Below are 13268 nucleotides of genomic sequence, written 5' to 3' on the forward strand. Positions count from 1 at the left end.
TGTGGGGCTCCAGCTAATGACTCGAGGTCAAAAATCGCATGTTCTTTGCACTGAGTCAGCCAGCGCCCCTAGGGTCAATAGACGGATTTTTTTAATGAAATCATCCAGTCTTCTCCATGCCTCAAAATAGAGGTTTTACTATTAGACAATGTCCTTTTCTACCTTTAGAATAGAATTTCTTACTGATACTTTTGCAAGCTTGCTCTACGATACCAATCCATGGAGGCAAATTGAAAATTTGGTTGAAACAGTACCATCTCTCTTAAAGCATCCACATAGATCATCTGGTTTAAGCCCTGAGGCTTTAGAGAGGAAATAAAGTTCAGAAAAGGACTGCACAGGGTCTCACTTAACAGCAGAAGCAGAATGACAATCTGCCTAGAATGCAACCTAGTGCTTTTGCAAATATGACTCTTGACTAAACAAAATCTTAGTAAAATCAATCACTCCCTCTATTGTGTTAGGCCTCTTCATTTCTAAAGCCTTATGAAGGTTCTATTCAAACTCCCTACCAGTTGGGGCACCTGGATGGCTCAGTGGTTAAGCATCTGCCTTCAGCTCAGGTTGTGATCCTAGAGTCTCAGGACCGAGTCAAGCTCCCCACGAGTAACCTGCTTCTCCCTCTGCTGCTGTCTCTGCCTCTCTCTGTGTGGTGTCCCTCATGAATAAATAAAATATAAAATAAAAAAAAAAACCTCTTATCAGTAGAAAAAAATGACACCATTTAAATGGCAAAACAAGTATAGCAAGCCAGAGACTGAGGATTCAAAAATCATCCTCTGATGTGTGAAGTCACCTTCCTTCCATCAATGACACTATCTTGACCTCCCAAAACTCATTCTAGTTCAATTATCTTATTTAATTTCAAATCAGTCCTGGAAGATAGGTTAAGATCTTACACATAATTATCTATATATACAGATGAAATACAATTGGAACAGGTCACATACCCACTCCAAACACTTAACATCCATATAAGAGAGCAAATCTCTGACATAAAAGCTCATTCAACTTCAAACCATTCCTAATAGTCATTTAAAACAGCAAGGTTCACAGTGTGGGGAAATGGCCTAGTAGTAAGAAGTCACTTACACTTACAACCAATAAATATGACCAGAGATTGGGAGGGGAGGGCCACACATAATAACAATAAAGAAAAGATACATAATTTGAAAAGAGATGACGAGCATTTCCAAAAATTATGGAAAGTTCTTCAGAGCAAAACGAAACAGAAGATGATGTCAACTGGTGACAAACTGGTAAAATGTAAAAAAAGAAAAAAAAAAGAAACTGTACAAAACAGGTATGATCTAAATCTATGCTTAGTTAAAAGATTAATGCCACCATCTGGGAGAAAGCCCTTCTCCCACCACCTCACAGGCCAGTCACCATCCTCACTCAGCCTTCATTAGTGATGGATCTAAATTACAGACGTGCAGCTCAAAATTTGCCTGCCTTCATGAAAAGTCCACACACTATGTCATTCACATCCCTTGACTGAATTACGATCTCTCTCCTTATGATGAAAATCTCAAAGGTTAACTAACCAGATCAAACTTCAGAAGATAGAAGACCTGATCTCCACATAACTTTCTCATTGTCCTGTCTTCAGACAGGGGCCAAACTCAAGCCCTAATGGGTAAAGCTGTTTGATCTGCCAATCCACATAGAGAACCATGGGCCTACCAGAATTCTCTCCTGAGCACCCACCTCATGTGGGAGAGCACATGCACACGGACCAAACACAAGGAGGAATGACACCACTACACCAACCACCTGTCAGGTCTTTGCGTGTGAGGTTTACCTGACGCCCATCTGAAGCCCCTCTTTTGAATTTATCCTCCCTTTCATTCCTCCTTGATGAGTAGAGTTATATAAAACACCTAACATTTCCCTTCTGTGGGCTGGATTCTTCTGTGTGTTGAAATCTTTTATCTTCAAGGGCAGCTGCACACGACAATGTTAACATGAAAGGAAGACAAGCCTCACAGCCCTCCTGTGAGCAGCTCCCCTACGGTAGGAGCCAACAGAAATCCAAGGACAGCTACCGCAAAAATCACATTTGGAGACTTCAAGGGCAGATACTGTGTAGACAGAATAAGACGGCGTTGTTTGCAATGAAGGCAAGTGCACATATTAAACTTAATACTGACTTCTGCCATACGATGTATGGCATTTGAAAGGCACTCGGCTGGCACACACTTCATTTCTGGCTAAACTGCAATCCTCTCCTTCCTCGGTCATCGACTGAATGACACAGTGGCTACATACTAGCAAAAACTCCTTCCTTCCGATCCACGTCATTTTAGCCAAAATTGAAGAAAAGAAAATGCACTTTTCAGAGGCAAAACAGATTCGACAGTTTCCCCCATGAAAGGACACAATACTGCAATCCTCATTTCCCTTCTGCAGCTGTTTTCAAGTGTGACCTTTAGGAAGCTCGCCCAACATCGGGGAGGCAAAAGCTTTAATTAAAAGGAAGGGCAGCAAAGACACCTGAGGAAGGGGGAAAGCTTCGTACGTTGCATTAGAGAAAGGTGGATTTTCTCAAAGCTGCCATCGTGAGGACAAAATGCAAATCCCAGGATGAGGATTACGGAGCGCACAGGCCAACGCCCGCCCCGGGAAGCTGGGCCACAGCCTGGTGTGCCTAAGCAGCTGCACGGAGGTAGGATCCCTCGGAGCTGCAGTGCTAAAATCACCTGCGCCCTAGCTCTTCTCTAAGGATGAGGCCATTTACCACCCTTCATAGAAATATAAAGCGACACTCCATCCCACCTTCTCAACAACAACGTGCAGATAGTCCTTTGTGGGAGCACAAATTAAACTCTTGTATGGCTTTCCTGTAACAAGGAGGCTTGGTGGATTTAAAAGTATAATCAAAACCCTCGAGGGATCCCTGGGTGGCGCAGCGGTTTGGCGCCTGCCTTTGGCCCAGGGCGCGATCCTGGAGACCCGGGATCGAATCCCACATCAGGCTCCGGGTGCATGGAGCCTGCTTCTTCCTCCGCCTGTATCTCTGCCTCTCTCTCTCTCTCTGTGACTGACTATCATAAATAAAATAAAATAAAATTAAAAAAAAAAAACCCTCGAGAGGAATAAACTTGTAAAAGCTAAAGTCTATTATTAGGGCCTGAGCTCCAGCTGTGGCAGGTTGGAAATGCTGGATGTTCCCGTAACATGCTCTGCACAAAAAGAATCATCTGCCCCCAAATAGGACTCCCGGGCTGAGAGCGGCGAGAGGCCCGGCGCATAAAAACTAGGAAAAATAACGAAGAATGGCTGTGGAAGAACTTCAATCCATAATAATGAGATGTCAAATCCTAGAAGAACAAGACTTCAAAGAAGAAGATTTTGGCCTATTTCAATTAGCAGGCCAAAGATGCATAGATGAAGGGCACATAGAGCAGCTACTAGAAATTATTCAAAATGAAAAGAATAAGGTCATCATTAAGAATATGGGCTGGAATCTTGTTGGTCCTGTTGTTCGATGTCTTTTGTGGAATAAGGAAGATGAGAAAAGAAAATATTATTTTCTGATGCTTGATTTATTGGTAAAGTTATGTAATCCAAAGGAATTATTGTTGGGTTTGCTTGAACTGATTGAAGAGCCCTCTGGAAAACAGATATCCCAAATTATTCTTCTTTTACTTCAGCCATTACAAACAGTGATTCAGAAACTTCATAACAACAAGGCATATTCAGTGGGATTAGCATTGTCCACCCTTTGGAGTCAGCTATCTCTCCTTCCTGTTCCATACTCAGAGGAACAAATACAAACAGATGACTATGGCCTTGTCAGTGTTGCAAGGCCTTAATAGAATTCACTAAGCCTTTTGTGGAAGAAGTCATTAATGACAAAGAAAACTCACTGGAAAATGAAAATGAAAAGTTAAAGGATGAATTACTGAAGTTTTGTTTCAAAAGCTTGAAATGCCCTTTGCTGACAGCACAATTCTTTGAGCAGTCTAAAGAAGCAGGAAATGATCCTTTAAGATGTTTTCATCTGAAATAATAGGCTTTCTATCAGCAATTGGGCATCCTTTCCCCAAAATAATTTTTAATCATGGAAGGAAAAAGAGGACTTGGGACTATCTTGAATTTGAGGAAGAAGAAGACAAACAGCAGACTCTATGGCTTCTCTGGCCTATCTAGTATTTGTACAGGGCATCAGTATTGATCAGCTTCCAATGGTCTTAAGCCCATCGTATCTTTTGCAATTTAACATGGCACATATTGAAGTCTTTTTGCAAAGAACAGAAGAGTCTGTTTTCTCCAAAGGAGTGGATCTATTGGAGAATGGTTTATTGAGAATAGAAGACAACAGTCTACTTCACCAGTACTTAGAAATCAAGAGCTTTCTTACTGTACCTCAGGGCTTAGTCAAAGTAATGACACTTTGCCCCATTGAGACATTGAGGAAAAAAAGTTTAGCTATGCTTCAGCTGTATATTAACAAGTTGGATTCACAAGGCAAATACACATTATTTAGGTGCTTATTGAATACAAGTAATCATTCAGGTGTGGAGGCTTTCATTATTCAGAATATCAAAAATCAAATTGATGTGTCATTAAAGAGAACACATAACAAATGGTTTACAGGCCCACAGCTGATTTCACTTCTAGATTTGGTGCTCTTTCTCCCAGAGGGTGCTGAAACTGATTTACTCCAAAACTCAGATAGGATAATGGCTTCATTAAATTTATTGAGATATTTGGTTATCAAAGATAATGAAAAAGACAATCAAACCGGATTATGGACAGAACTTGCAAAGATTGAGAATAATTTCTTAAAGCCACTCCATACAGGACTTAATATGTCAAAAGCACCTTATGAAGGAGAAATTAAGAATAGCCAAGAAAATAGCCAAGAAGTCCAGAAGTCTAAAGATCTTTGTTCTGTAACTGTAGGTGGAGAAGAGATCCCTAATATGCCTCCTGAAATGCAGCTTAAGGTCCTACATTCAGCTCTTTTCACATTTGATTTGATTGAAAGTGTTCTGGCTCGAGTAGAAGAACTCATTGAAATAAAAACAAAGTCTACCACTGAAGAAAATATTGGGATAAAGTGAAACTTCCATTTCCTAAATAAAAGCTAGTAAAATACAAAAAAAAGAAAAAAACAAAAAAAACAAATAGGACTCCCGGTGGGGTTTCTGTAGAGGCAACACTGACTAGACTGAAGTCATCTGAAATTCAGGGCACTTCCCTGAGAGTAAGACACTGTCATTATCGCAATTTTGACAAGGAGCGAAGAAAAGAAGCTGTCTGGGGGGTGAGGCATCCTTAAGAGAGTTTGACTGGGCTGGGCCTCCGAGATAGCCCCAGAGGAGGAAAGGGACAGGAAGAAGGCCCCAGGAAGCGGAGGGTCTGCCCCACAGAAACATCAGTCACCGGCAAGTCAGACCTCACCTCCTGCTACACAACCCAAGACCAGACTTCGGGCTTTACGCACAAACAATTCAGGGCATTCAGGGGGAAAAAAGAGAAGGGGAAACTCCTTTGATTCTTCCATCTAATGGTCCCGAAACCACTCACAGAGCAGCAGGAGCAGATTCTGGAAGAGCAGCGTCCCGTCCGGAGGGGTAGATTCCATTAGCTCAAGCGCACAACCCACTTGAAAAAACCAATCACAGATTCACAACTCAGCCGAACGGACAAGCTCTTCTCCACCACCTAGGAGGGCTGAGGACCTACGAACTCACCAACAGAGTATTTCGGGTACTAAATGGCAGTTCCCTCAGTCTGGACGACGTAACCTTTTTAGGATTTGATGAAAATTATAGTTAGATGGCTTTCCAATAATTATCCCCGTTTTACCACTTGCACAAGGTAAAATACAAAGTTCTGGGGGTTTAGACAAATGTAGTCATGTAACCACTACCACGATCAAGACACAGGACAGTCCCATCACCCCGAAGGATGCCATCATGTCACGTCTCCAGGGCTCCTTTCACATGAAGGACACTTACAGTAGGTCCATCCTTGCTGCGGGTGAGTAGCAGCGGGTTGTGCCTTTCTGCTGCTAAGCTGCGTGCCCCATGTGCACGTACCATCCACCTGCCACTCACAGAATTTCATCTGTTGCTTTTGGCAATGATAAGAAAAGCTACTGTAAGCATTCACAAACGTGACTTTTCATTTCATGAGAGATAATACTCTCAGGTATTATCTACTTTCCACCTCACATGGCAGCATATATTTAACTTGGTAAGAAGCTGCTGGGATTTGGTGCTGTCATTTTCCTAAGCCGTTCTGCTAGTCAGACAGCAATTTCCTCTCATGGTTTCAGTTGCATTTCCCTAAAAACAAAGGCTGTTGAGCATCTTGGTGCTATTTGCCAGCATACGACACAGGTTGGGTGAATTGTCTGTTTAAATCTTTTCCCCATTTTTTTAATGGATTGTTTCCTATTGGATTTTCAAAGTGCTACCTGTTTTCTGGATACAAGTCCTTTGTTGGATATGTGACTTGACAATATTTCTCCCAGTCTGTGATTTCTATTTAGTAGAATGTATTCCTTAGTTTGAGGTTCATAGCAAACTGAGTGGAAGGTCCCAGAGATCACCCACATGTCCTCGGTGTGGCTTAGCTCTTCATGAAAAGTCCAGCATGTCGAGGTTTTTTTCTTTTGCAGATCATGCTTTTGGTGCTACATCTAAGAAATTTTTGTCTAACCCAAGATCACAAAACACTTTCTTCCATGTTGTCTCCTAAAAGAACAGCTATCCTTCCATTCATTTCAAAACAATTTAACTCATGGTGCAGTTACTGTAACTGATTTTTTTTAATATTTTATTCATTTATTCATGAGAGACATACAGAGAGAGGCAGAAACACAGGCAGAGGGAGAAGGAGGTTCCCTCCAGGAGCCCGATGTGGGACTCAATCCCAGGACTCCAGGATCATGCCCTGAGCCTAAGGCAGACACTCAGCCACTGAGCCCCCCAGGTGCCCCATAATTGCTATAAAGTCTCTAAGGATCTCAGAATCTGGATCATCCTGGAGTTGGCATTTGTTGACTGTGTTTTGTCTCAAGAATTGGTCACATTTTTCTGTAATATTGTGAAATTTTAAATGTAGAATAACATCCTGAAAATGAATTTGTGTGGACTCTGGGTCCTATTACAAATCCTCTGGAGAGCATTAGGATTTTGCTTGTTCCTTTTTATCAGGCAACCGATCTGGCTGGGGTCAGGCCCAAGCTGTCCCTCCTGTTCTGTGGGCCATGGTTCAGTCATCCCAGTTCTCCAGGCTTCTGCTCCACAGCTTTTGGGTCCCTGCTGCCCCTGTGCAGCTCAGGGTGGGTCCTCGCCTCCAGCCAGTCCACACACACAGAGGACCGTGTGCAGATTGAGGATGCTCCCAATCTGCAAGGAATCCCAAGAAGGTGGGATTCCCTGTGGAGTTCTAACTCTCGGCCTTGCCCCTCATGGGCAGGATTTGGAAAGGCACCTGGGCTGCCAGCACCGCAGCCACCCCAGTTCTCCAGGGATCCACCTCGGTGATTCAAGGGGAGGCACAGGCACCTACACACTTTCCAGCCTGCATTTTTCCTACCCTTGCAGCCAGAGAGATGGGATAGCTTGTGGCTCTTGAGCTCCCCGAGCATGGCTGCTGCAGCTCTGAGAGCCTGCCCTTGGCGCACGGCCAGAGAGAAAAGAAAAACAAGGAGGACCTCACCCCCGGGGCCCACAGGCAATTTCTCCAGACTTTCACCCCCTTCCCAACTGCCACCTTCGTTTTCCTTCTCGGAGTCCTCAGTACCCCCAATCACCCATCTGTCCGCAGTCTGTCGCAGCGATCCATGAAACAGCAAGCCTCCCGGGACTTGCTGAGACTGGTAGCCCTCTTCCCACTCCGAGTTCCAGCACCTTCCACCACTGAGCGGAGGCCCTAGCCCAGCTCTCATCTTGCACTTGGGGTCCTGGCAGCAGAGGGAACCCCCTGGGATCCTGGAGGGTTACGGTGATGAGCGCAGACTCTGGAGCCATCTCGCTGCCACTGTGTTTTGTAGCCCTCCAGAAAGGCCCAGGGAGAGACAGGACCTGACCTCCCGCCCACCTTCTGCCGCTGGTACCTGCGCCTTCCCCCCGATCATCCTGGGGTGACCGGGCCAGGTGGGTGGGCAAGTGTCCCTGCCGGCGGCCGCCCACAAGGCACGTGAATGGTGACAGAGACCAACTAAGCAGGTGTCTTGAGCTGCCAAGGGCATCAGACAAAGGAAGCATGTGTTAGAGGCCACTTTCCTGAGCAGACACTTGGACCCATTCTGGCTCTTTTCACTGAGGACAAAATAGAGGCCGGCATGCAGGGAGGAGCCCGGAGAGTGCACTTAGTTTCAGGTGTACAGCCAAACCCACCTTCCCTGTCTACTCTGAGTGGCAACAGGAAAAGCATAAAATGAATGTGGATGCTTCTAGAATACTGGAAATAATGCCATGCTGAAACACAAAATGCATTGTCGGGTCCCCTAACAGATCTATAAGGAGCCTGTATACGCTGCCAGACACCATTGCATGTGTGTGGAATCCATGAGTAAGCAAGAGAGATCCCCTGCCCTCGTGGACTTGTCAAACAACAACCAAATAAATACATGTATACTGATGTATAAACACATGAAAACACAGTGTTGTAGGTTGTGACAAATATCATAAAATAAAGTAAGCTAAGGAGCTGGAGAACGATGAGGGCACAATATGATATAGAATCGTCAGAAAAATCTCATCAGAGAGAACACTTAAGCAGATAACCTGAAAGGATAAGGGAGTAAACCGTGCAAGGACTGGGGGACAGAAAGGCAGCAGGTGTCTTGGGAGAGAAGACTCCTGCTACATTCAAGGGTCAGAAACAGAGCCAGCATCAGTACACTGGCTACACTGGATTGAACTTGAAGGAAAGAGGGCACTAATGAGGCCTAGAAGTACGCAGGCATCAGGTCATGAAGGGCTCTACGCGGCATGGTACGGAATTTGGATCTTATCCTAAATGTGATGGGAAAGCAGACATGAAGGATACAAGGTTTTATCTAACTATCTTTCTCTCAATCTCAACCGCAAAAATTACTTTCAGATTCAGAGCTCAACCTAATGTTCCAATCCACTTCATACTCAGCCTAAACAGTTCATGAAGTCAATACAGAGTCAAATCCATGACTTTAAAGGTGAATGAAGTATTCATTCATTAATCATTCATTTATTCATTAATCCACCCCCAAAACAATACTTATATGTCATAAATACCCTCAAATGCTAAATTATGCCTTTTCTACTAGAGGAGAAAAAAATAAAAAAACAAAGACTACATTTAGCTTTTGAAATTTTTTTAAGATTTTATTTATTATTCATGAGAGAGACACAGAGAGGCAGAGGCACAGGCAGAGGGAGAAGCAGGCTCCCCGCGGGGAGCTGAAGTGGGACTCAATCCCAGGACCCCGGGACCATGACCTGAGCCGAAGGAAGACGCCCAGCCACCGAACCACCCAGGCCTCCCGTCAGCTTGCATTTTTGTTATAAAAATCTTCCAACACAGTACGCTAAATCCCAAGTACCCAGAACCCAGTTTCAACAATTATGAATAATTTCCTAGTCTTGTTTTTATCTATATCATCCCCTGCTTCTTCAAACACACATACACCCCACGAAAGTGCACACACACTTTTTTTGGTATATTGTTTTCTGGAATATTTTTAAACAGATCTCACACATCATGTCACTGATATTCCATGATGTATCTCATATTAACTTTAGATATAAACACAATGCCTTTGCCATAACTAACAGAACAACAGTCCCTCAACATGACCTGGCCCATGCTCAAATTTCCTCCAAATAGCTCGTCTTTCCTTTTGTATTTGGTTTGTGAGAATGAGGATCCAAACAAGGCCAACGTACTGCACATGGCTAGTATGCCTCTGTAAGTCTCCTTTAGTCTATATCTGTCCTGCAGAATTTCCCACATTTTGGATTTCAGGTTTGACTGCAGCTTCTGTATGTTGTCCTTTAACTTGTTCTTCCATCCCACTTATTTCCACAAACTGGCAACGGTATCTAGTGACCTGATTATAGTCCAGTTTAACACCCACTAGTTTAGATTTATTAGTTCACTAGGACTGAAAAGTGGCAATTTTCTAATTCTGTCATTTCTTCAACATTAGATGCAATGTATATTTGGGAGGGGGGACTTTCATCATCAACTATTTGATTATCCTAAAATATATAGTTTATTCAGGAAAGGATAATTGCTAAATCTTTTCCCTCACTTTATCAATGTTCAGAATTGTGCATTGTTACCTAGCAGCCTCCAAAAATAAACAATGGGATGGAGGGTTTTTTAGCATCATTAAAAACTCACATTTGTGGCCTTTCAACCTACTGCATTTCTTATTTTTCTTGATGCTCAAATAGCCCCATCCAATGGAAGCTCCAGGAAACTTTGAGAGGATTCTTGCTTTCTGCCCACACCTGGAATCAGCCTTTTCTCAAATATGCTTGTTGTTGTTGTTGTTGTTGTTTTTAAGTGGGAAATGCCATTCAGAAACTATAATCTGAATGCTCACTATAACTGGGTTGTCTTTGTTTCTATGCTTTTTCAGTAGAAAACACATACCTATAAAGATAAAAGTCTAAGCTCATACAGATACTTCAAGTTTAAGATTACAGGGTTTTTACTTAATTGCTGCAATTTTTAGATTAGTTTCTCTTTATCTCTGAAAATCTTAATTACTAACAACATAAATATAACTACTTATTCCTTTTACCCTGCAGTGTATTTAATATTTTCAACATAATGATACCAATATCACTACCAAGAATATTTGAATGTGGTTTAAAAGTTCTCAGTGCATTTGTTCTTAGGATTTATCCAAGTAGGGATACACAGCCAAAATATCATTTTATAGTCACTTGAAATAGTTCTTCTCTCTTTGAGTAAGCCATACCTGATAGATTCATGTGAGGGCTTGCTGTTATGTTGTCTTCAACTATCTTATCATTCAGCTTTAAAATGAGGATTTGCACACATGCTCACACATGACTATGTGTAAGCAACAGTTCAATGCTTTTTTTTTCCATATTTGCAATTGTAGACATAATGAACCAGTCAAACTGATCACAGTTCACAAGACTGATCATCAAGACACAGGATCCAGTATAAAATATAGCCCTGTATCCTTAGAAAAATGGCAGATTCCAGGACTGGGGCAGAAAATACATACACTAAACATAGAGCGTCTAGTAAGTAGTAGTACCAGAAAGTAGAGGTACCAAACACACACACGCGCACACACACATACCCCTGATTAGGGTAGGTCACAGGACCACAGGAGCCAACTGAAAGACCTCCTAATGGCCAAAGCTGAATAATAATTTGAGTGACAAAATAAGTAATACTGGATTATAGCCCATAGTATAAAATAAATATCCATGAGTCCACACTAGCATAAGTAAATGAGTACATAAATGGGGTAGACACATCTCCCATACAGAAGAATTTACACATTTTCCATCTTCAAAGGCTGTACAGAAGGACTTCCTTCCGGAAAATACAGTATAGAAGATGGATGGGAATAATTTTACAGGAAAGAAACCTGACAACTACTGCCTCGGGTAGGTGGTCAAGGCCAGCATCAACAATAGTGACAGTATGTACACCTGATGTTAACATAATGGTACTTTACCTCCCAAAACTCAAGACCTCAGTCTAATCATGAACTAAACATCAGACAAATTCCAAAGAGGGAGCAGCCCTCTATTGGAATAGATACTTAATAATGTATCAATATTAGTCCATTGACTAACATATGCATGTAATAATGGGAAAGGTTACTCATAGGAGAAACTAAGTATAGACTACAGGGAAACTCTCCACACTATTCTTTCAATTTCTCTGTAAATCTAAACTGTTCTAAAATGTATACAAAGTCTATACACATATATATCTCCCCAGGTATATCCCTGCAGGATACATGCTCTGAGACCATATATCAGCAAAAACAAGCACCTTGTCCTATTGCTTTGACTTATTTCAGTCAGTATGAGATTGAAAACTAACTTCTATTCAACTAAGCAGTTGAGACTATAAGTTTTTTACTGTTTCTAAACAAGTACTATCCACACTCCATCTACTGCTTAAGTATATAGACATGTTTAGGAAATATTTGTTAGACCTCTTTCAATGAGTTCACAATAGCAGTATGAAATAATTATTACTACGTGGGAAGTGAAGCTGGTGATAAGAATAAGGCAAACACTATACAGATTTTAAGTCTGAACAAAAACATGAACACTATCTCCCAGAGCCTAAAATAATCCAGAAGTCTGAAACAGTGGCCCAGATGTAGGCTAAGTATAGCTGTGATAAACCACATTTAGCTCTCAGGATGGACTGGAGGTAGGGGAGACAACAGTTTGGTTATGTGACTATCTTAGCAGGGAAAAAAACTAATGCTTATTATTGGCCATAGAATACACAAAACTGTTTATCTACAGCTACAGAGCTCGGTATCTGCATTAGGCACCTCAGGCCACCACCACCAAATACCAAGACAGGAGGCCTAAACAACAGAAACGTACTGCTCACAATTCCGGAGGCACAAAGTCCAGGATCAAAGTACCGGCAGAGTGGGTGTGCGGCGAGGATGGCCTCTGGCTTGCACACGGCCACATCCCCTCCTGCAGGAGGGAAAGCACCCCTCACACGCCTGAGGAGGGTGCTCACACCCTGAGAGGGTGCTGGGCTCGCTTCCTCTTCTTCTAAGGGCACCAACTCTTCTAGCTGAGGGCCCAGCCTCATGACCTCATTAACCTTCACCAGCTCCCCACAAGCCCAACTCCAAATACTGGCACCTGGGGGTAAGGGCTTCAACAGGTGGATTCGTGGACAGGGGGTACAAACATTCAGTCCCTAACACTGTGAGTAATCATTATTTAGGGGAAAAAAAAAAAGGAAGGTTATTTTTCCCAGAGAATATCCATTAAATAAAACTATCAAGTTATATAAATTATCATAAACAAAAAGGAAAATCTGGGAATATAAAGAGCTTCCAAACAGCATATTAATATACAACTTATATGATCGTTAACATATTAGTATACATACATGCAGATAGAGGGGCACGGGCCAACTGTCTGTGTTTGTACAGTGTATTCAGTCAGCTCCGGCACTAAAAAAAGAAAGACACCCTTCAATTTGTTCTTTTAAAATGAATGTATTTAAAGATGTAGTGGCTTTGGAAGCGGAGATGTATAGACGGCTATGGCACCAACACG

General features: G+C 42.4%; 2 protein-coding genes across 2 annotated transcripts in view; one reads left to right on the forward strand and one right to left on the reverse strand.

Moving 5' to 3' along the window:
• Positions 1 to 13268, reverse strand: part of AVEN (apoptosis and caspase activation inhibitor) — a 168897-nt gene that overhangs the window by 145334 nt on the left and 10295 nt on the right. The gene's annotated exons all lie outside the window — the stretch shown is intronic.
• On the forward strand, positions 3112 to 6495 carry LOC121484399 (glomulin-like). The gene is given in 4 exon segments (XM_041743632.1): positions 3112 to 3792; positions 3795 to 3995; positions 3998 to 4123; positions 4126 to 6495. Coding segments are annotated over 4 exon segments (1788 nt in total). The 5' UTR covers positions 3112 to 3278; the 3' UTR covers positions 5073 to 6495.

This window comes from Vulpes lagopus, chromosome 2 (genome assembly GCF_018345385.1).
Source record: "Vulpes lagopus strain Blue_001 chromosome 2, ASM1834538v1, whole genome shotgun sequence".
NCBI classification, from domain to species: Eukaryota; Metazoa; Chordata; class Mammalia; order Carnivora; family Canidae; genus Vulpes; species Vulpes lagopus.